Genomic DNA, 24,633 nt, shown 5'->3' on the forward strand with positions numbered 1-24,633 from the left:
TGTAAATTGTTTTGAGAATACACTCCGTTGGCAGTTTAATTAGCTGACATGATATGCCTGGGGGATGGGAGCGAAATGGAGTGGGTAGTATTTGTCATTTCTCGAGTTATTGTTTGAAATAACTCCCAAGCAATTCTGGCAAGATCATGGGCCAAAAAAATAAAAACCAAGGATGTTTACAGTAATGTTGCTTTACTCTTTTTGTTTTCTTGTACATAAATATTTTAAATCAAATTTAATTTACATAGAAATAAGAAACTTTAAAAAAACCAAGCACATTTGTACATTTTATAAATAAACTGCCCTTTTCATCCCCAAGCTCGCTTTATTTTTAAAAAATGTAGATTGAGAACTAAATAAACAAATAAATTGCACATTTTAACGAAATACATGCAAACTCAAAGACCGAAATTGTTTGCTTATCCTACACTTAATATTTCATCGCGAACTTCAACCTCAATTATGAAAATGAAAGGGAAGAGCCACCCCAAAAAAGAGGGAAAAACCCCAAAAGCAAACCACTCCACCCCGTAGGCAATATTTCGTGGACAAAAACCAGTCGAACATACCTCAACTCGGGCGTTTTAAAATGGTTCAACGCACTTACGGGTATGAGCAACGAGAATGTGCACATAACATTAAATGGGTTCACTTACGGATACGGGTTTACTGGGTTCACGGGGATAGTGGCGAACATCATATCATATGTGTGGAAAATGTATGACGGCGCGGGCAAAAAGAAAACAAATTTCAATTTAGCTTAAAGATTTTGCACATAAAATTTGTAACACTCAATTAGTTTAAACGACAACGAAAAATGTTGCCAGACCGAGTCATAACAATAGCTACCCCTCTATCTTTTTGCCTGCTGGTTCTCGGATACTTTTAGAGGTCCTGGGTAAATCGCATAAATGCGGCGACGTATGAATTTCGCTTAATATGATTAGTGAGCGGTCCTCGCCACACCCCCAATTCTTATCCTTGATGTGTGAGGTACTACAAGTGCACTAATGGAGTGAAATCGGGGGAGGTACAGAGATATTTACGCTGCATACTTGCGGCACACATCATTATGATGAGCTTGGAAAAGCGAGTGTAAGGATGGTGGGTGGTGCTTCCAAAACAGCCTCGGAATCAATTTAATTTCGCTAATGTTGTGTAATACTAAAATCGTTTGCGCTTCTGTGCCATTCGAGTGGGATTGCCCGATTAGAAACAAATGCCCTATGGAAAAGTTCCTAGAGGGGGTTGGAAAAATCGCAGCTGGTCGAGGTGGGTCAGTCAGTCAATCACCAAGGACCAAATCTTTATTAATTCTGATCGATGAGCTTCGAGCCCGGGTCCCTTTGCAGTTGCAACAATCAAATGATTGAGCGCTTACAACAAAAGCTCTCGATTCCCCGGCAAAATGCGGAATGGGCACTTTTAGCTCATACAAATTCGACAGCTGAAAGCGTTTCCGTTTCCGTTTGCTTGTCTCTGTTTGTCCATACATCTCCCTTTGTTTCGCCTTGGCCCCCAGATATTCCACCTCTGCAGAGCGGCTACTGTCCATCGATGGGGCAATGAAGCGCGTTTATTTGCTGCTCGTAATTTATTTACTGCCCAACTCCGTGCACTTCGATTCCATTCGGATAGATCCATTCAAACGTCTCCTCTGTGTGTCCACTCGCTCACTGCAACTTGTTAGTTAAATATTGCCAGAAGCTGCAACTCTTCTTGCGAGTGCACTCGAAAAAAACGCAGTTACTAAATTAGCAATGCCTAATTCAACGATATATATATTTATATAGCCCGAAGTAGAAAACTTAAAGGGTTCCAGTTTTTTGTAAATGTTCTAACTGTAATATAGGTTTATGCTAATAAATGGTTTCCACTCAAGTGACCTAACACAGCCACCAACAATATTTGTTAAAAAAAGGATATGGGTTATTTATTTATTTAAATTATTTATGTATATCACGACAATAAATGAGATCCAGTAGCAAACACTATTAGATTAGTGATAGTTCTTATGATGTACATAGGTATTAGATAGTTAAAGATACACTATTTACTAAAGAAGGTATACGATCTAGAAACTCTGCGTTTTATACATTAGATTACATTCCACTTTTTTAAGTGCACTGCCTGCAAGTGATAAATTAATCGCTACATCAGTTTTTAATTCCGTGTTGCTGGCGATTTATCTTGGGCTCCATGCGTTGAGTCGCTTGAAACACTGGGGCAAGGTTTTCCTGAATAGATAGAGAGAGAGATGGCACGGGGAAATAGAAAGAGACAGGGCTTTCAATGAAAGCCAGGCTGTGGCTAAAATACATCTAACTACATCTCCTCCCCCAAGCTGCACTGTTTAAAATGATGTATGGCACAAATTTTGACAAATGTACAAAAATGAGTCATGAGTTCGCGGGGCAAACAGAAAGCGTTTCCTTGGTGTTGCTGTTGTGCTTGTGATGTTGCTGCTGTGCATCATGTTGCTGCTGCTGTTGCTGTTGCTGCTACTGCCTGACTGCAATATTTACTGTTGACTTTTTCATGTACTGGCTGTTGCTGCTTTTGTTGGCGTTATCCATAAAACAAACACAAACTGGCGGAGAAGATGGCGCTGCTGCTTACACATGTTTTGCGAAAGAATATGCGGAATGGGTCTGGAGCCTGGCGCCGTAATTAATCATTTATGGTTTACCTTAACTCAGAGCTCAGTTTCCAGCAGGCAGCATATTCCATTCGGGCTTGGCTGTTTGCACATTAAAATATGCTTAGTTTTAAGCAACGTAGAGATGCACAGAAATAATTATTTAATTATAATCAAACTGGAAATGAATTACTTTGATGTACATATTCAACTTTATTTAAAAGGCTAGAGAAGCTAAAATAGAATAAGTACAATTTAGAAAATTAGAAAAAATTCCCTGTTCAATAAAAAATCCCACTGTGATAAAAATAGGTCAAGGAAATAACCACTTACCATGTTTTTATGCCTTATACTTTAGACCTTAAAGCTATACTAAATATCATATGAAAACATCAGAAATATTACAATTCTGTACACCTTTTAAGCACATTTTATCAAGTAGAATTGAAACTAGTGTCACTGGGCTGTCAGAAAATAGGTAGCCCCCCTTTTGCTCCGATCCCAGTCCCTCGTCTCGCGTAGACTTATCAACAGCGTCTGGGATATCGAGCTCCGGACTTTTCGTACAGCGTTTGGTGTTCCGTGTCTCCGTGGTTCGAGGTTCAAGGTGCTACGTGCAGGTGCATATATTTTTGTAGGTTCTGGTGCAGGGCTCGAAGACCATGGCCAATCGCTCCAGCCAGCGGGACCGCGAGTTCAACCGTGACAATACTAACAATAACAATCGTGACAATCGGGACTTTAATCGAGATGGTGGTGGCAATCGAGATAATCGTGACAATCGGGACAATCGAGATAATCGCGATAATCGCGATAATCGGGAGAGTCGTGGCAATTTTCGAGACTTTCGCAATCGTGACAGGGATCGAGATCGTCAGCGTCAGGTGCCCACGGAACCACCTTTCATCGCCTATGTGGGCAATCTGCCCAAGGGTCTCGTCCAGGGCGATGTGATGAAGATCTTCTCGGACTTTGAGGTTAAGAACGTCCGGCTTATCAAGGATCGTGAGACGGACGAGTTCAAGGGCTATGGCTATGTGGAGTTCGAGACCTTGGCCCAGTTAAAGAGGGCCCTTTCCTGCAACGGACGCATCAAGTTGGACAACTTTTCGGCCCCCTTGCGCATCGACATAGCTGATCATCGCCGACAGGCCCCGAGCTCCAGTAATGGTGGTGCAGGAGGACCCAGTGGATCCCAAAGTGTGGGAGGTCATGAAAGAGGAGGTGGCGGTGGTGGCGGCAGAGGAGGCGGTGCCGGTGGCAATGGAAATGGCAATGGCAATGGTAATCCCTACTACCAAAGACGAAACTATCGTCGGGACGACAGCGTGGGATCCCATCAGTTTCGTAGGAGGGAAACACGGAGCAACAGCAACCACCAAATGTCCAACAGCAGCCCCACCCAGAGCACCATGTCGATAAACTTCAATCGCACCACTCGCGGTGGCTATAATAACCGTGGTGGTGCAGGTGATCGCGGTGGTGGCAACGGTAATGGTGGTGGTAATGGCAACGGAAATGGAAATGGAGGTGGCAATCGCTACCAGGGAGGAGCTCCACGACCCAATTACGATGACCGTGACGGTCAGCAGTCGCCCACCAATGGAGGATTCCAGCGGAACCGCAACTTTAACTTCAATCGGTTGGTACTAATATTTCGAATTCTATCTTTATAGATAGTACTAGCTTCTTTATACCATTTTTACTAGGAGATACTTTTCTCAAAAAACAAAAACGCGAATTCTTTATAAACAGCACACAGTTCACAGTTCACAGTTTACACAGAGTTATCATCTCTTAAATAGCAAGTACTTCAATTCTAGTTAGGTTGGCTATAACAAAAACGCGAATTCTTAAGTTTAACTTTATACATTTTTGTAGAATTTAAGGAAGAAAGATTTTTGAAGTCCAGTTATAAACTACAATTATTTACCCTGATTTTAAATTGTTAATGATCAATGTATAACCTTAAATTTTAATTCCAGTTCCTTTAACAATAGCATGGGCGAAGGAGGTGGTGTTGGTGGTGGAGGTGGTGGTATTAGTAGGGTTGACAATCCCCCAAGGACCTTCAACGGAAACGTAGGCGGTGGCGGTGCCGGTGGCGTTGGTGTAGGTGGCTTTGGGAATGGAATACCGAATGGAAACGGAAACTATACCAACTTTGTGCAGAATCGCAACCGCGATCGCCGTGGTCACTACAATCCAAATAATGGTGGTGGTGGTTCCGCAAGCTACAATGGAAATGGGAACTTTGGCAGGGTCAACAAGGATCCAGCAGCAGGACTTCCGGAACCAGGATATTCGGCAACTGGTCCATCTTCGAGCAATCAATTTGGGGTACTAGATGATGATGACAGACCTAAGTTGGTGCTAAAACCGAGGACGGTGACTGCGCCCATTAACTCTCTGGCTGAGACCAAGCAGGCTGCCCTGATCTTCGGAAAGGCCAAGCCTCGAGATGATAATGCCACACCCGTTTCCTCGCCACGAGATGACGCCGATGTGAATGCCCTGACCAATGCCTTGGGCTCTTCAGCTCCTTTCGGAGGTCCTGACCCAGATGATCCCAATCCTGGTATGGGCAGCGACTAAATTGCACAGTCAACGTTCAAACTTTACCATTCTGATGACAGTCTAGGCAGCTTGGGGTCAGAATGGAGAGTTCTTTCAATAAACTTTTCACAGGAACTTTATATTTTTATTAAATTTGTATCCAGTGATGTTTGGTCGAATCGTTTGACTTCTAAATTAGGACAGTAATCGCAAGCCATCCACTTCAAATTGTATTCAAAATTGATCTTGTTGTAAAAGCCCATCCTTTAATCAGGCATACAAATAAATTGTCGTTTAAGAACGAGAGGTGTTCTAAGTATGTTAAAAGTTATATAAAAGTTGGTTTGTAATTCTTAGAACTTGTTAAAAATGTTTTGCAAATAATTCTGAATTTCTGATTGTTAAGAAATAATAAAAGTTGTGTGCTTTAAATTCCAAGCACTTACCCAGATCACTGTGCCTTATTTTATTTTATTTATGGGTTGCCAACCAGGAAAGGTTATTTACCTAATTAGAGGCTGATCAACCCACGATAACCATAACCCCTGGACCCTCGGCACTCCACTTAGAGTGCCCATAAATTGCCAAAGTTAATGCTCGGTGACAAAGTCCCGGGAAAAAGATGGGTATAACTCACCTCCAATGGCCAAAAAGGACATTCGCGGACACTTGGCGCGGCATTAACTAGTCAACTCGAACTAATTGAATTGAACGAGATTAAAGAATTTTACGCCGAAATGAAGACGTTTGGTAAGTGGGGCGAAAAGCAGCAGCAGAAGGCCCTGGTATTTATGGGCCAGGATTTACGAGCCACAACAAGTCGCGGCCACTTTTCCTGAAATTGAGCCGCACATCCTGGCTTGTAAAGGCAAATTGGCTTAATTTCTTTTTAATTTGCTGCCGGGTTTCCCTAGCTTTTCCCTGCCATTCCCCGTCACTTTCCACTTTCACTTTCCGCCCGGCCTTCTCAGGAGCTCTCGAAGTGAAATTCAATTTGAGCAAGTGGAAAGGAAAATGTGGATGTGAGGTGACCTGGCCACGCCCGTTTCCATTTAAAAATTTCTGCCCGATATGGAGAACATCCTCCCTGGCCCAAAAAAAGAAAAGCCAATTTACGCACGAACATTTTTTCAATTTGCGCGGCAGAAACCGCATTGACCCCCCGTCTAATTTTCCTAGCCCCCCAACCCGCTGCACTTTATAGAAATCCCGCGGAAAATTCACGGCATTAAAGGACTTTTCTTTTCTGTTTTTTTTTTACTTGGCCTTTTCTTTATTTCTTTTGAAGTTCGCCCACTGGCCGCGAGTTTTATTTGCCTTTTTCCCTGGCTGCCGAGGCTTTCCCGCTTTTCGCGCCGGACTTTTCCCGTTAATGTGTCACACGCACTTTATAAGCAATTGTTGTTGAGGAAAAGGCGGAGGAGGGGTGGAAAATGGGGGCGGCGATGGCGTCTGGAAAAGTTGACGATGCCGTCGACGCCCATGGCGCAATTATTATGATTATTAGGTACAGCTGCACTTGCCCAGCGGCTGCCACTTATAAACAAAAAATTGTAATTTACCTCAGCGTTAGAGGACACTCAGAGAAAATGGTATAGGCTAAGGGAAAATAATTCAAAGTTCAATTAGAATTTAAAAAAAAAGGTGAAAGGATGAATCAATCATATTATATTTAGGGAAAAATCAAAACTTCTTATTTAATGGAACATAGTACACAAGTAAAATCTCTCTTAAAATGCTTTTATGTGCCTAAAAGTATGCAACACTATATTTAAAACACGGATTTTATTTAGAAAAACGAATATCCTTTATTCACTGCATACCTTTAGACACCTAAATAATCCGAAACATTTATCTCTGTGCACTAAGCTCAAGCAGCTTTGTTGCTGTTGTTCATTAGGGTGGACCAGAATTTCTCCGCTGTTGACCGCTCGTCCTGGATGCTGTGCATCGCCTTGGGGGTCACGCGTTAATAATCGCGCTGAATGACTTCATAATGAAAATATTAAAGGTGTTTGTTGGCGTTATTGTTGTTGTTGTTAGCCGCCGGCCAGGATCAGGATAACTATATATATACATATACAAGGAACGCCCGCAGGACTCGCTCACACAAAAGGCGCAAAGTTTATGTTTATGTCATGTGCTCAAATGGTATTGAAGCGGGATGAAGGGGATTTTTTCCCTGGGTATAATTTAATAATAATGCTCCCTTTTTTCATTAAATATAAGTGCACCAGGAGCAGAAGTTGAGTCAAGTGGCAGGTTGAAATGAGCCAAGTGATAAGTGGGAAAGAAAAGGTTGGAGCTGGGTATTTTACAGCCAAGAAGATTCATTCCAAAGGTAAAATGTAGATAACAAAGTGACAAAAATGGGTAGAACCAAGCAATATAAAATAAATGAAGTATTTCAATTAATACATTTTGTTTTTAATCCCCAGCTTTTGAATTTTAAATTAAACTAAAAGGGGTTTTTATGTTCATAACTTAATTTATATCAACTATGGTCGAGAGACGGTCCAAACTCCCAACTTTAATCTTTCCTCAAATATAACCCCATGTAAGTTTCAATTTAATACTTAAGTCCCACTATGACCTGCCCTCGTTATTATTCCGGGCCAATAGTCAATATTTGGGATATCAGCAATCAGATTGGGTTTGCACTTTCAACAGCCACGACCCCAAGAAACAATTAAAGCTGAAAACAGGACGTGGGGACAGGAATCGCAGGACCACAAGTAATATTTTAAATGTAGTTTCGGGCTAATTGTCATGCCATCGACGGCGTCTTATCGGAGGGCAGCAAAACAATTTGGGCAAATTTATGCAACACAAACGAGCTGAGAATGCCCCAAAGGGGCACACAGGACTCGCAGGACACACAGGACATGCAGGACGGTCAGATACACAGATACTCAGATAAGCCGGGACATATTAAGTCAAAAATGCTGCCATTAAAATGCTGGCATTTGCAAGTCTATCTGGTATCGACAGGACTTGACAAAAGTTGCGAAAGGAGGTGAGCGGAAATCTAGACGTGGTGGTCATTAATGAACAAGGACCAGGGTCCCCGCACAGTGGAGTCCATTAAAAAGGACTAAATGGCAATTAAGCAATGGAGTCGGAGTCAAAAGGCAGAATCTGAATCTGAATCAGAATCAGAGGCTGAGGCAATTAAGCCTCCCTTTTCGCTGCAAGGACACTGGGCAATTAAGCCGGACCAAAGTTGGCCAATCCCTTGGAGTCGACCTTATCCTTTTCACCTATCTCTCTGGCCGAGGAAAACTTAAATGAGTTTTCCGGGAGTCGAGGGGGAGACAGAGTCCCACTGCAACTTTGATTGGCTGGCCGCTTGAGTGGCCAGGAGATTTATCTCCGAGATCCCCCTGATTGCACATAAATCCCTACGACGATACCTACTCCAAAGACCTAGCCATAAAAATATTTGGAATACCCAGCAGGCACATGTGTGAGTTACATTTTAGAGGAGAGAGGCGACACATCTTCGATATGCTCGTTTAAAATAATTTATTGCACTGACTTTGACACCCATTGAACGTCTGCCACCGGTTTTTCTAAGTAAAGTATTCCAACACACAAGATAAATGGCGCAAATAGGAAAAATGTTCTAATTAAAATTATGCACAAATATTTTGGATTTCTTCTCGCTGTCGTCCATCGATGGGGTGCCAATTAAAATTGATTGGAAATTCCGGGACCGGCATTCCTGGCATTTCTACGGCACGTGGGCGTTTGTTTCTCTACTTCAAGTAGCAGCTGTCTGAGTCCCGAAACACATCCTTTGGTTCAAAATTTGCATACGGAGATACCATCCTGACCATTCCGCTTGAATGCCCCCACCCCCCCGTTCGAAACCAATAAAAAAGAAGTCTCAATTAACACTTTTGTACTGGCAAAATGCAGGCAGATGGCTAAATGCATGCATTTAAGTCGGAATCACCCCGGCCTCCGCTAATGTAGCAAATAAAACGGTCACCTTAATGGATTTCTGTTACGCGGTCTAGCTTCGATTTGGACAGAAGGTGACGAGGCACGGGCACAGAAACAGGAACAGGACACCCAGGACTCTCGTGCTGTTCCATTGATTGTCCTTGAATCGCCGCCGTTCGCCACTTAATCCAATAGCGCACATGTTGAGTCCTAACAATGGACTCCTGCCCCGTCCTCGAAGGACGAGCTCACCCCACCCCAACCACCTTAAGCGGCTTTCACCTTGACGTTGCCACCACCAACAAGGGCAACACGAAACAACACCACCGAGGAACAGCCGCGGATTCGGGATACGGAATACGGGATTCGGGATTCTGGACTCGACATCGGGCAACTTTTGGCCTCGGCTTGATTTTCGCACTAGCCTACACTCTAATAATATTTTGTTTAAAATAAAAAAACTAGAAGAAATGGATTAATGATTTTGAAAAATATGATCTTAGCATTGTGTATATTTTTAAAGGTTATCAAGAGAACCTTATCTAAACCATCAACATGTTTTAATTTGTATTACGAATTCTTTTTATACCCTTGCAGAGGGTATATTGATTTCAGTCAGAAGTTTGCAACGCAGTGAAGGAGACGTTTCCGACCCCATAAAGTATATATATTCTTGATCAGCATGACTAGACGAGTCGATCTAGCCATGTCCGTCTGTCCGTCTGTCCGTCTGTCCGTCTGTCCGTCCGTTTCTACGCAAACTAGTCTCTCAGTTTTAAAGCTATCGGGCTGAAACTTTCCCAAAAGTCTTATATCTTTTGCAGGTAGTATATAAGTCGGAACCAGCCGGATCGGACAACTATATCTTATAGCTCCCATAGGAATAATCGGACAAAAAAATGAAAAATAATTATATCTTTGGTGTTTTTAAGCATATAAACTCCTAAGCTTGGAAATAACAATTTTTAAATAATTTTGAATTTTGAATTAAATTTTATCGAAATCGGACGACTATATCATATAGCTGCCATAGGAACGATCGAAAAATTGGTGGAAAAATAATATGATAAAAATTATAGCTTCGGTGTTTTTCAACATATAACCTCCAACGCTTGGAAATAACATTTTTTAATTAGTTCTGAATTTCGAATTAAATTTTATCAAAATCGGACGACTATGTCATATAGCTGCCATAGGAACGATCGCAAAATTGGTAGGAAAATAATATGAAACAAATTATAGCTTCGGTGTTTTTTGACATATTATCTTATACTATTGGGAATATCATTTTTTGTGTTTTTAAATTTAATAATTATAGCTGCAAGGGTATATAAGCTTCGGCTTGCCGAAGCTAACTTCCTTTCTTGTTTAGATAAAGATAAAGAGTACTCAGATATACTTTGTCTAGTTCGTCAAAATCAGTCTACGTAGTTGAAATAGTTATATATTATAATCAAACAAAATAAACAATAGTGGTAAAATATAAGAATTGGTACATATTATATAAAAATAATATATATGCATATATAATATTGCATACTTTTAAGAGCCGCTTTATATGGCTAGATTGTTTTAGGATCTGTTGGAACTTTTAAGTGTCTTGGTTAAACGTTCAAAATTCAATACAGTTAAAAGTAAATATCTTAAAATGATATAATATTTCTAATGTTACTTGCTGCCTATTTTCCAAAGTGTAATTACCGGAGTGGCATGTGAGGAAATCAAGGCGCAAATAGGGGAAGTCCTGGGGGTGGTGTGCACTACCAACTGTTGTGAAAATGGGAACGTGTAGTTCGGCGCTTTCCAGGACTTATCACACACACGCACGACCGCACCACCGAACCACTGAACCACCTTCGCGGACCTTCTTTGTTGACTTGCGATGATGTATTAGCAGTGGAATTAAAATTAAAAGCACCACAGCCCAGAGTTTTTGACAAGCCCGATCAGGTTGCCCCCTTTAATGAAGTCTTTGTTGCGAGTGTACGCAGCCCATACCTAATTAATCCCACAGAAAAGGCTGAAGAGCAACCCGAGGAGAACTTGGGCAACATCTGGGCGATCTGACTGACATTAACTAAAGACCGACGCCACTTGAGGCACCAATTCGGCCGAATTTCAAATTGGGGCTGACAAGCGCGAACGGAGAATACGAAAAACACATTTTGGGCACCCCGAATGAAAGATCATTCAGCTGTCAGAATCATTAAGAAATGTGAAATCGTTTAAATATGGTCTGCAAGAGGTTCCATAATTTTTCTTCTCTAAACCGAGCTTTTTCTGGGGGGCGATGAGCAGATTGAAAATGGGTTGAAGGTGGATGGGGTTGGCGACGATGGTAACACATGGATTTTGGGATTTTTAAAATATAAAAAAAAGAATAGTTCTTAAAACATGTTCTTAGCATGCTTAATATTTTATAGAAGAATTAAAAAAGATTTGCAGCCCAAAAAATTTGCCTAATTTACTTATGGATTAGTCAACCATAGAGAGATTATTACAAAACTTGTGAAACAAAAAACAATCCTAATAAGGCTTTCTTGATAATAAAACAGCTCTGTATTACTCATCCAATTCGATATGCTTTTTTTGTAAACACTTGTGAAATGAGTTCAACTTGATTCCCCCAAATCGTCGGCACTTCCTTCCCCGTAAATAAAAATTTTCAAAAATTAATGCCTGTCTTTCATTTGCGAGGCCGTCTTTTTTTTGCGCCTTCCGCTCGGAACCATTCCGTTTTTAATTTCGCTCCCCAAAAATCCTCACTTCTGGCCACACGTTTGGCAGTGCAAAACATTTTTATTACGAATTCGTGAGTTTCGCTGCAAATAGCAGCTCGCCTTGGAGAAATATATAGCCGGTTGGGAGATATACGTCTAGTTTTACACTATTATGCACGGAATCGCGAGCGCGGGGCACGGGCAATAAAAATACCCGGGCATATCAGGAACTAAATCGAGGATGGGGAATATTAGAGGATGGTGCCGATATTCTATATAGGCAGGCAGCTGCCTTCGGCATCGTGTGCCATTCGACACGCCCACAGTTTTCGATTGTCTTACGCTCAAACAGACACCAGCACCCACACACATGTCTCTCAGTACACCTAAAAAAATCTTCCACAAATATCTATAATTATAAATTTTTCAATATGAATGCCTAAATAAATAAATATCTATGAGAATGAAACATATTTGCTTTCTAAATTTTTTTAAATAAATCAACACCACCGTTTTATTAAAGTTGTGCTTAAGCACTCAGCATCCTCATATAGAAACACAATGAATATTTCGGAATTTTATAATGTGGACTAAAATTAACAATACATAAGAACAATTTCATTCATATTATCTATAAGTGTCCTCAAAGGATAATAATATTAAATTTCTTGTGTCATTATTGATTTGATCCCAACCTTTGCTTTCAGTGTAAAGGAGCATTTAAATTTCGGTGCGTTCATTGAAATATGAACGATGAGCTGGCGATAAAAGTGGACGCCACGGGCGGGGTTAGGAAATTTTCATATAAAGTACCTTTTGTTGGCATTTTAATGGTGCGCTTTATGGAAGGATTAAGCACATAAACTTGTCAATAACTCGAGTGCCGTGCCGCACACTCTCATATACTCTCCCAATAATAATGTCACCGCACTTTGACTAAGAAACCCTGAAAATGGAGTCAAGTCGCCGGGGGGACCAGCGATTTTATTTATGAGCTCAACGTTAAATTGTTGCCGCATATGTCGAGCGGTCCTGGGGAACAGGGGTAAATGCGGGGCAGAGGGCAGCGACTTATTAAAAACAATCATGAGCCAGAACACCAGAAACATCTCGGAGCCCTCGGAGCACATTATTGATAAACACACCAGTCTCAGGCAGGAGTGAAATCGGATAATGGATTGATGGGGTGAAGGAGAAATCCTCGTAATATTAAATGGGAGCCGATAACGAAGAGTCTTACTTTTATAGGTATGCGTTAAGCTAGATGGGGGGAATTAGCGGGATTATCCTGGGGGTTAAGTCATAGCCCATAAGGAAGATAATGAAAATAAAACAAAGAAAATTGTCACAAAATATCCATGTGTGTTTATTATTATAAATCCTGAAATTGTTGTATATAAATCATTAAGTCAATGTATTTTTTGGGTAAACTGAACAAATGCTAACAATATTTAAATACTTCGAAAAGTCAATTTAAAGTAGGAACAAATTAAAATTTTAAATTTTAAAAAGTAAATACACCTTTCCTAAATAAACAATCGATGAAAATCTCCTAATAAACTTGTTTCTAACATAAACTCTAGGACTTCCAAGTATGCCAAACATCCATAAATATGTCCCTCGGTGAGCCAGCGTTTAGGAAACCTTTTAGCTGCTGCAAAGCAAAAAAAGAAATCAGGAAAAAATGGTAAACCAAATTTGGGCGAAATGAAAATTGCAAGCCACCCAAACCCAGAAGATTACAAACCCCTGCGGCAATTATTTTACGATGCACAAAGGTATTGTTAAATCGCAGGAAGGAAGGAAAAGCGAGGAGCAAACAAGCCGGCAGCCAAAGTAAAGTAAGGCCAAATATGTTGAAATGCGGCCAGGACCAGGAGCAGAAGCAGGATTTTCATCCTGCGAAAGCCAAGGACGAGGCGATGGGGGACGAGTCCTGGATGCGAACGATGCCGCAGTTCAATATGCAGCGGCAGGCAATATTAAAATATCTTAAGGATATTATGTTATTACGCACACATTACACAGCAGACTGCGGGCAGGATGGATATCAGAACGGCGCAGGGCAAACTCCACTCAAATGAGATAATTCCCTGTAAAATAATAATAAAATAAGCAACCTTCAGACAATATCCAACCAACCCCCGCCCAAAGGTTCTTGTGATTTTCATATTTTCGCAACCCCCGCCGTTTAAGTGCTTTTCAATATGAGTAAAATGCATTAAAGGTATATCTTTTGTATTCTCCCTTCTGGCCGCCGGCTAGGCAATCCGAATTGTGGGCGGGGGGCGTGGCAGATTGGCCAAGTCAGGGGATTTTCGTATTAAAACAAAACACACACACCCAGCATCAAGCTTCGGGCCCAGTGGTAAAAATAAAGACCAACCAAACTGCGATCTGCCGAATCAGCAAAGAAACAAAAAATATACAGAAAAAGCCCGTACAAATGAGCCACTTCGAAGTGGAATAAGGCAAATGGGAGACAATTTTTAGTTTTGATCTAAATGCGTCAATAAATTTTAACACTTTCAGTCGTTCGGGCGACAGAAACAAAAGTCATTCCGAGGCATACAATAAAAAAAGGAGCAGGCAAACGAGCGGTTTAACATACCCTAGAAAGACGTTGAAGAAGGGTTTGGTACTTTTAAAAATTATTATTATAAAAATGAAACCCTATAGAATATATATTTTTATAAAGATATATTATTCTCATAGCTGTAGAATTTTTTGAAACTCCATAAATGAAAACTTGGCCTCTTTATATGTTATGGAATTTTAAATATTATAGCTCTTATATTTTTAGATCTTTATGATACATACACTTTATCATAATCAGAAAATAAAATATATATTTTACTGAGTATCTTATAGTCGACCCTGGTGGTTTTTTTCACACACGCTGAACTTTCTTTTTGGCCACCTCAGCATTTTCTGTAACTTGTGGGCCAGCTTGCTCTTATCAATGGGCTCGTTTTAAAATCAACGCCTAGTCCTGGGACTCCTGCGAGTCCTGCTTATTTACGAGAGATGTCAATGACTGGGTTTTCCAAGTTTTTCATTCCATTTATGGCTGTGAATTGGGGCTGGGCTAACTTATCGCCCCATGTGCATCTTCAGCGGGACTTTTAAAGCCCTTTTCGTGGGAGGGGATGTGCTCGCAGTCATTCCCTCAGTCAGTCAGTCAGTGAGTCAGTCAGTTTGTCAGTTAAGGACCGTTGTCCTGTGGACCAGAAGTAAAGCATCCGCAAAGAGTTCGCACAGAGTTTTGGCCCTAATCCTGCAAGGGGAGCAAGGCATCATGGCACATGGGCAAACATTGCTGCCCTGGCAAATTTATCGCCGCTGATAAGCGTTAATAAATTAATTAGAATTATTGAAATGCGTGGTCCGTCGAGGTCCTGCTCCTGTTTATGTTTCAGTTGCCGTTTCTGTTCCTGCAGCCAAATGCAAACACAGCCATGGACATGGGCATGAATATGGAAGTGGAAGTGGCAGTGGAAGGGGAAGGGGATTGGGCACGGGGCACTGGGACTACGGACTTTGGACATCGTGGATTTGGAAGTGGTCAGTGGATGGCAGCCATTATGCGCTGATTTGTGTTGCATACTTTTGCGGCACGGGCACACAGGGCCGAAACAGGACACATCCGCATCCGAAATCCACAGGACACGCACTTTTGAATTAGTTTGTTTGAACTCTCCGAGCCTTATCTCAAGTTGTAGATTTCCAACATTTTGTAGTCATTTCCGGCCGCACTTTGCATTTGCATTTTGTTGCGTGGCCGCTTTTATCAATTCAATTTACGCACTTGCATAAAGAGGCTCTAGCAAAAATGTTACAAATATTTTGTGGAAGCAAGGAGAACGTTTTGATTTACGATCGCAGTCTAAATTACGCTTTCATTTTTTGTAACATACAGCTTTAAATTAATATTCTGCACACAAAAATATTATAACGTTTCGAAAATATTAGGTGTTTTACAAAAATTCTAAGGGGTTGAAACCTTATTGCATACTTTTAGACACTTTTAATCGTTTAATTTTAAACACGGTATACACATTTAGATTACTTCACTATTTAATATTCTCCTTTTCACAAATTCCTTAATTTTGTTGAAGTTTTCTAAATACATTTTGATAAATTAGTTTTAAATGCCTATTTTTTCCAGTGCTATCTGGTTGGCTATTTTTTCTGGCTCACCTTTTGGTCGGTGGCAAACTTTTCACGTCTTGTAGCGTCATTTTTTCATTCTTTAATGGCATTAAAAAGTTTGTCCGCCGCTGGCCAAAGTTCTCAGCACTAAGGTGCCTTTTTTTATTGGCGCCAGGACGTGTTTGCCCCGCAGGAATTCACTTCCCGTTTTCCAACTCCCAAGTACTTGAGCTCAAGGTGCAGGCAAAAAAGAAAAATGGGAAGAGGAAAAATTAAATAAAACTTTTTTAGCTCACAAATGTTTTGCTGCTAATTGAAAATATCTGTTGGGTTCAATTAGACGACGCTGCACCGTGCGGCAGCTTAAGCGGCTCACTGGCCACGCCCCCAAACGCCTCCTTCACCAGCGAGATAAACCTCAAAAAAGAAAAAATCGCTGATTTAAGCCATTTTTTGTGCAACTTTTCGCTTGTGTGGCGAGACTTTTCAGCTTTTCGCAGAACAACTTGCAGCTGATGGATCGAATTTATCCGGGAAAAGGAGGGGGAATTTGATTTCACACAATTCTTAATGCCCAGGGAAAGTTTTTCCACAGTTTAGTGGCATACAAATGAGGACAAGCTTCACCTGCAGCTCAATGATTCTTTTTCACAAAAAATTGATCCTAAGAAATGGAAAAGTTCTGACCAAAGGTTAATTGGATAGTTAAGGGAGATGGGGTGCCAAAGTTTAATCAAAGTTGTTCGAATTTATTTGAACTTAAATGTTCTTTAAAGTGGATAAATGAAAGTAGTTATATTTTTAAGGATACAATTTTAGCACTTATTATAAACTCTCTTACTTTGCTTAAAAAACTTTAATGACCTTAAAACTTACACAACATTCGTAAATTAAGTATGTTGTGCCCGAGAGATTAATTGGCGTTTCCTTTCCCGGTTCCCTGTTAAATACATTTAATGAGCCAGCCCACACACACAATAAATAAACAAAATCAGGCATCAAATGGCCAAACACAAATTGTCAATTAAAAGGTATTTAAGCTTAATACCCAGGTCACACAGTCACGTCGAGCGCTTAATCCACGTAAATTAGTGCAAAAATCAAGTGGATACCTTGATGCCTCGACCCCACACACGCATAATAGCCCCCAAAAATATACAGGAGCCGTACGAAAAATATAGGGAAAATGGGGAATGGAGGCCAAAGGGCAGGGCAACCGACACCAATAAAGCCAACAAAGCGTTTTTAGGGTTAAGTCCATGTCAAAGTGTCAGTTTAGTATCGGTATCATGTCATGTTGTCTGCTCGTTCATGGTGGGGTTGTTGTTTTTGTTGTTGTGGGTGATTTCTGGGGGGATTTTGTAGGGTGGTGGGGTTTTAATTTCGTGTGTGCTGTGTGGCAACATCAGGCCAAACAGACGTGTGCTCTGGACCCTCTATCTCCGACTGGAAATTGCGCTGAAGGTGCAACGTTTTACTAATGAATTTAACAAGGATGCTGGCTGGCAAAAAGTGGGTGTGAAAAATGGGTGCATGCACTGAGAAAAATTGAGATTAGTTTTGATACATTTTAATTGGATATAAAAAAACTTTATTAAAATTGAATAGAACTTCGGGGTAGTATAGAACACTCAAAGATTTAAAATTGTTCCTATTTCTAAAATGATTCGAAACATAAAAGTATGAAGTATGAAAACAGAAAGCAACGGACTGAATTCACTGGTTTTCTAGATATAAAATATATGTTGCATACTTTTGGACACCTACGCAATGATTTAATTTCATTTATTTATTTATATCCTAACGTGATGTGTAACGTATATGATTTATATCCTATGTGATATCATCGAACATTTTTCAAAAATCTTTTAAGAGACTTTAAAACCTTTTTTTTATTGTAGGTCTTACTTTTTTTCTCTGTAGGAAAGGGGTACGAGCAGCACGTTGCAGCGTTGCATGCTCATTAAAATGTCAGGGCGGCAGAAAGCAGTCTGGAGAGGCCAGTTCGTCTGGGGCATCAGCTGCACTTTGTGGCCCTGCTGTTTATCCTGCCAACATATTTTTCAAATGTTCCGTTTGCATAAGTGAAAAGGCCAAAAAAGGAAGATAACACATACACGCACACGTGCCGTGGGGGAGGAGTTGGAGTTGGAGGTGTGCAACATTGGCGTCAACAAGGGGTTAAGGATTCTGGGGAGTGGGGGTCCAAATCTGCCAACAATGGCGCGCAAATTTACGACTCACCTACGCGACTAGACGGTTTTTGACCGGGCCAAAGAGCTCCCATTGGGGTGGACCAGAAAACAAGGAAAGGGCGGAGCCACGGCACACATGTGTGCGGCATATTTAAATTTGTTTTTATCCACATTTCAGGTTTCGCCTGTTAATCCAATAAAATTGCGTAATTAAATTTGCGCTTCATTTGGCGTTTGTCATGTTTGTCGTTGCGGTGACAAATTTAAAACCTGTTGTCTGCCAGCCTAAAATAAAACCCCTTTCCCTGGCACCAAAAAAAGAACTGAACTGAAACCGAAATTGTTGTACACGTAGTAATTTTTCAATTGCTGCATAATTGAAGGCAAACCAGCGGAGAAATTCGCACCGGAAAAAAATTGGCAAAATATTGGCAGCAAATTGTCGGCATGACAAAGTGGTCCAGGACCAAAAACCCCGGCTCTCATTTTTCAGCCTGTTGATGTGTGGCTTTGTTTGCCACTTTTTTTTTGTTTTTTGTTTGCCATAGGTTCGTGTCCTCTGGGGGAAAATGGAAAGTTGACTAGCAATTGTGTGAACGGCAGATGAAAAATGATTTTTAATTGTTGGGCGTTGAGTGTTGAGGGTTTTGTGGTTGGAGAACAGGAAAAAAAAGGGGGAAAATCAGTGAAACTCTTTCTCATTTGTAGGGCTTTTTTATGCTGGCTGTGCTGTCGGTCAAAGATAAAGCCCTTTGCAATTGTGAAATTGATAAGCGCAAGAAGGCGACGCCAACACACGGCGCTCATTACTTCCGGCCCTTTGGGGCAGGGGCCTCAAAGGAAGTCGATAAGGTCCACAGTCCGACAGACCCGATAAGACCAGTGCATCCATCGCACAAAGATGCAACGAAACTACGATTAATCCAAACGCTCCTCAGATGGCGGGCGGCAAACTTGAAAGGAGCCGACAATCTTAAGCTAGAACTGCAGCCACACTTGAAGAACAGAAGTAGTAAATATATTCACAGTATTACTTTAATAACCAAATGCAGATCCACAAACTTAGGATTCACATTTTACATTATTAATACAGTAGTATTAAAAGGAATTACTTAATTAAGGGAATAAGAATGGGTTCTAGTATCAAATTAAATTTACATGTAAAGCTTTTTCAGTATACTTGATAAATAAATAATTTTAGGAATATTCTTTGAACCCACTTGTAATCTCTGAATAAAGTTGTATGATTCATACACCTTTTGTTTGTCGAAAACGCCAAAATATTTTGTAATCAATTATTGTTTCCGGAGCTGTTTTCTGAGTGCACGGGTCCACGGGGTTTCTCCTATTCGACAGCCGTGCCAAGCACCGAACGTCACTTTTCTTATCAATTCGAATTGCGCCTCGGTTTTTAACGGTTGGCAATGGGATAATGAGGTTGGTCGGCTCTATAATTTATTTTCTTTAAGAGTAGCCCAATCACTGAGCTCCTCAAACGCGCGTGTTGCCGTTTCATATACTAAGTCAATCTGAGTACAATGATTTAGTTTTTCACAAAATCAGAACGATTTACGTTTTATCTGTTTATTTATTTATTTATTGTTTCAAACTTAAATATGTAAATGAGAAAGTATTTTAAATTTAAGTATTTCTTCTTTCAGTTGGTTACAAAGGTACCATATAGATATCAGTATAAAAGTTTTGAATATTGTTAGTACTGCAAACAAAAATAAGATTTGAGAAATAAAATAAATATTAATAGGAAATTTTATTTAGTATGTTGTATTTGAAAAGGTATTCACTCGGTATTGAACAAAACTCAAAGGAAAACATCTGAAAAGTATCCTACATATGTGAATCGATTAACTATATTTTTATGTTTTTAAAAACTAGTTATAAGGGCATGTTGCACTTCGGGTTCGGGATTTGAACTGGCGATTCTAGGGCGCCATCTTGTCTCCCAGTAGCGTGACTCGATCCGCAGTTCTTCTGTGATATCTGCGAAATGCGTCAAATGTCGGCGGCTGCGGCTTGTGCCACAATTTTGGCGATTAAAACAGAATAAAGAGACCCGGATCGGGGGATATATGTATATATAATATGGGTGGAGTGTGTGGACGCTGGCCATAATGACGAAATGTAATTTGGAGCACTGAGATGAGAGGCTGTCGTGCTGCTATCGCTGTCGCTTTTGCTTTTGCTTTTGCTTTGCTTTGAGTTTAATTAAAAAGTTTCGCTCTTTGTGGCAGCGGCGAACAGCCGAAAGCACTCCACATTCAAATTCATATTTTGATTTTCCATTTTTTTATATAATTAAAATCCGTTCCCGAATGCATTTTCAAGGCGTGTCTTTATCTACACAATTTTTCTCCTGACCAGCTGGTGAAAAAAGAAACCAAACTCCAAGATAAACCCAAGAGCAAAGCATGCAATATTAGTGTGTGCAAGATATTAACAGCATATTTGACATAACAATATGGAGAGTGTCCTGCGAAGGCAGCAGGAAGCAATTTCTCATCGTATGCTAGTTTTTATTAGCCCACTCAAGACATCCGCATCCACATCCACCCACCGAGCAGGCATTCATGGCATCCTTATGAGGATTCTTGGCTTTCTTGGCCAGGACATGCCATGGCCAGCTCATAAGACAACATAAAGTATGACAGACATTTTGGCAACACTTTGCGAGCCGTTAGCAGTCCCGGCTTTTTAAATTGTTAATGTGGCCTGTTTGGGGTGGGTGGCTGGATCGTACTGCCCCGGAAAGACAAAGGAGCTGTCATAATTCGCTGCAAAATATTGTCACCCAACGAGCTGCACTCTCATATATGAGGCCAATTTGCCTTGGCCTGGCACTTCTTGGCTCCGTTCCCTGGCAAGACATTAGTTGGCCATTATATGGGCTCTCTGGGCTTTCCCAATCCGAATCCTCTCCAGCTGCCCGGAAGTACGCGCCATTTTCTAATATCGTAACGGAAGCAATTAATATGATCATAACAATGCGAGAAGTCCCAGCAACAGTCGTCTTAATGGTAATGCTCTCTATTAAGTTCTCGTTATGAGCTGGAAAAGTAAAAGAAATGCAGAAGAGTGTGAGATGTGCTGAGACAGGATATTAAATAACCCTTCATGAAAAGTATAAAGGTCTTGAGTCTTATGAGAAAAATAATCATTCGATTTCTAACTTGGTAATACATAATTTCCTTAAATATTGGTAAAGGGTTCCATTGAATAACTAATATATTTTGAAGACTGATAGGCTCTTCTGCAAGATAACATTCCTTTTTCATTGCATACTTTAAAGCACTTTTATAAGAGAAGTAGCACATTATAATGATTTTAAATAGTTCAATCGAGCTGGCACGCATAGATATTTCATTTATTTCAATAAACCTTAATGTAAAGTTCAAAAAGTTCCTTAAAAACACACGCCATAAAGCCAAGATAGCGTCATGTCCTCGCCCACCAATTTCGACCGATCCATGTTGGTGGAGTACAGTGCCGCCTTTATGTACTACATGGAGAAGCACAAACTCATGGAGGTGATGAGTCGTATTCTGGCGGAGATTTCAGTTGCGGATGGAGTTACAGATATACGCCGATGGATGGGCGAGAATATAAGGCGGATCGGCGTAGACATATTCACCAAATCTTTGGATGCCTTTCATCGCGGAGTAATGGGGGACTTCTACCAGCTGCCCAGGAGCTATTACCACCGCATAGTGCTGCATGGCAAGCCAGGATCTGGTCGAAGGTCCTTGGCCCACGTTCTAGCCCAACGATGGAACCTACTAATACTGGATGCCGATGTCCTGGCCTATCACAGCATCAATAGTCGACATCAGGATGAGCACTCGCGCTTGCTGCAGGAAGCCATTGAAAAGGATTGTGTTTACAAAAGGTCCCAAGCGGTGGGAAATCTCATCCAGAACCGGCTCCTTAAGGAGGATGCCCTTCACAGGGGCTGGATACTGATCAACTACCCGAACAATAAGTGCGAGGCTGGGGAACTCTTTGAGGGCTTCACTGTACCACCCAATCGATTTGTTTTCCTGCAAATCGACGAGCGTATGTCTCGCATGCGAATTCTGCTCAACAGCTATTCGCCAGGACCTCAGGCTCACATCAGTTTTCTGGATCGTCAGATGGCTCAGTTCCGGAAAAGTGAACCCGCCCTCAATTCCTATCTCAGCCAGCGCAGAGAGGTCGTCTATGTGGACGCCTCACCGTGTTTCGAGCAGGTTAAATGCGAAATCATATCGCAACTCACCAAAACTCCCTATGTTTTGGGTAAAAAATACGGCGAGGCCAATGCCAAAATTTGAATTTGATTCCCAGCACTCTGCATCTAAATTGAGTAACAATGTGTTCAAGTCCTTTCTGTGATTATTCTCGTTATTATTATTATTTGCTCAAGTGTCTGGCGATGTTTGTGTTATTATTGCCCTGGTTTTTTTCTATTTTTTGGGGTCAGGCCTATCAGACTTCTGACCAATTCCCCATCCACCGAGAAATATTGCTACGTTTTCGTTTAGGTAAACAATGAACGAAAGAGAAACTTAAGTAGGAAGGATGTGGTAGAAAAATGATGGACGAAACGATACCCAATCAATATATTTTTTAAAATGTAAGATAATGTTTTTAGATACATTTATAAAAATTTAATTTGTTGGAATCCTATGATTTCAGTATTTTCAATTTTATATTTTTCAGATTATTCCGCCCAAGTAAACAATTCCCCACCAAAACAATACACCCGCATCCCCTAAAAGCCCAGAGTAGAAAAAGTGATTTTCTATTTGAATTTTCCACCACTGAAAAATGTGAACAGAAAAACAATAAAACCCAGAAAAAAATGAGAAGAAAATAAGAGAAAAACAAATGATTTTATGACCACAACTTAAGTGCTCAATTTTTAATTGTTTGACGACGCTGATAAGACCCGTGGAGAAAAGCTGAGGAAGGCGGGGCGACTTTTTAATGGCACCCAAAAGTTCAATCAAAGTTTTATACATTTTCCTTCTGCCCGCGGGGCCTTGGGGCTTCAAATTAGTCGCCAGCAGGTTGATGATTATTGGAGTAAATATCTTTATTCCTTGGGGCTGTCCCCAGTGGGCCGTAACCCGGCACACAAATAATTAAAAAACGCACTAAATCGTTAACAGAAAATAAATGTATTCACCGCAATCAGGAGAGCAGTCAGACACAGCATTCAGAATGTGCGATTTTAAGAGCTTTCTTATTTAAATTTTTACGATATAAGATTAAGGTTACCTAGTTTTTCATTTTCATAGCTAAGGAAAGAGTTATATTCAATTATTATGGAAAAAACAAGTAAAGTTTGTATCAATATGTTAAAATAAAATTAAGCTGAAGTAAACTTACCCATACAAGCAATAACATTTTGTTTCAACAGAAAACTTGGGTTTGAAAAATTAGTTTTACCTGGAATAAAATTTTAAAACATACAAAGAAAATAAAATTCAAAATGGAACGGGTTACAAAACATGTTTAGTTTACTTTATTGAAAGCAAATTAAAATTCTGTAGACTTTAGAAAATTAAAAACAAAAAGTGAAGTACAATTTTTCTAAATGTCGTTAGGCAGATATAAAAGAAAGTCTATCGGACTCGGACAAGTTCAGGAAACCCTTTAGCGAACCACCTTGATGTCGATGGTGAAGCAGCAGCGCTTCTGGGAGACGGGATCCTTCAGGGCCCAACGGATGGTATAAGAACTCAGCGGGAACTTGGCCTCGATGGGCACATCGGTGGTGTAGGTCTGCGTGACTCCAGATCTCACGGGGCAGGAGGTGTACTTGCAGGCCTCGCGATCCAGGGTGAGCAGGGGCAGCTCCACCGTCTCCGACTTGGCCCATCCCAGACTGGCATCCAGGGTGTCGGCATCGAAGTGGGGCGTAAAGTCGAAGCTCATCTGGTTACTACGTCGCCGGTGGATGTGGCAGGCGGCATTGTTAAGCGCCTCGGGACACGGGGAAACTTTAACCTGGTGGATCGTACAGATGTCCACACTATCCGCACATGTCTGGAAGTTGACCACCTCGGCGGAAACGGATGCCGAGATCAGGACGAAAGCGAGGAGCGAGCTCAAACGCAACATGGTGGATCGAAAGTCGTACTCGGAATGCTGGCATTACGGGTGTGGACTTGGGCTCAAAAGCGAGCTTATCTCCGGACCCATTTGACCCCATGAACCTGGTCACATCTGTGCCAACACACATCGAAAGCGGTCGCAAGCGTGTCTCAGCTGATAAGATTGGAATTTCTTATCGCAATGTACTTAGAATGTTAGGGTGCGAGGTTGGGTACACCTAAATGCTTAAAACTTTTCAAAAACTTATAATCAAGAACAGAGAACTCTTTGAAGTCACTTGAAAACATCATAGGTTTTTTTTCAAGAAATA

General features: G+C 40.9%; 3 protein-coding genes across 3 annotated transcripts; 2 read left to right on the forward strand and 1 right to left on the reverse strand.

Moving 5' to 3' along the window:
- Positions 1-3,126: 3,126 nt before the first annotated feature.
- LOC119556093 (probable serine/threonine-protein kinase clkA) lies at positions 3,127-5,495 on the forward strand. Its single transcript, XM_037867952.1, has 2 exons — positions 3,127-4,280; positions 4,624-5,495. The coding sequence occupies exons 1-2, from the start codon at positions 3,301-3,303 to the stop codon at positions 5,231-5,233; spliced, it is 1,590 nt and encodes a 529-aa protein (XP_037723880.1). The 5' UTR covers positions 3,127-3,300; the 3' UTR covers positions 5,234-5,495.
- Positions 5,496-21,570: 16,075 nt separating this feature from the next.
- Positions 21,571-22,625, forward strand: LOC119559374. The gene has a single exon (XM_037872420.1). The coding sequence runs from the start codon at positions 21,662-21,664 to the stop codon at positions 22,532-22,534; it is 873 nt and encodes a 290-aa protein (XP_037728348.1). The 5' UTR covers positions 21,571-21,661; the 3' UTR covers positions 22,535-22,625.
- A 1,075-nt stretch (positions 22,626-23,700) lies between these two features.
- LOC119553857 (MD-2-related lipid-recognition protein-like) lies at positions 23,701-24,364 on the reverse strand. Its single transcript, XM_037864511.1, has one exon. It carries the CDS (start codon positions 24,327-24,329, stop codon positions 23,862-23,864), a length of 468 nt encoding a protein of 155 aa, XP_037720439.1. The 5' UTR covers positions 24,330-24,364; the 3' UTR covers positions 23,701-23,861.
- Positions 24,365-24,633: the final 269 nt, after the last annotated feature.

Source organism: Drosophila subpulchrella, chromosome 3R (assembly GCF_014743375.2).
Source record: "Drosophila subpulchrella strain 33 F10 #4 breed RU33 chromosome 3R, RU_Dsub_v1.1 Primary Assembly, whole genome shotgun sequence".
Taxonomy (NCBI): domain Eukaryota; kingdom Metazoa; phylum Arthropoda; class Insecta; order Diptera; family Drosophilidae; genus Drosophila; species Drosophila subpulchrella.

What these genes read in the sequence shown, in the direction of transcription:
- LOC119556093 (XM_037867952.1), top strand. Translation starts at nt 3,301, where the DNA reads ATGGCCAATCGCTCCAGCCAGCGGGACCGCGAGTTCAACCGTGACAAT. An exon ending in CGCAACTTTAACTTCAATCG is followed by an intron (nt 4,281 to 4,623) that starts GTTGGTACTAAT and finishes TTTTAATTCCAG; the next exon opens with TTCCTTTAACAATAGCATGG.
- LOC119553857 (XM_037864511.1), bottom strand. Translation starts at nt 24,329, where the DNA reads ATGTTGCGTTTGAGCTCGCTCCTCGCTTTCGTCCTGATCTCGGCATCC.
- LOC119559374 (XM_037872420.1), top strand. Translation starts at nt 21,662, where the DNA reads ATGTCCTCGCCCACCAATTTCGACCGATCCATGTTGGTGGAGTACAGT.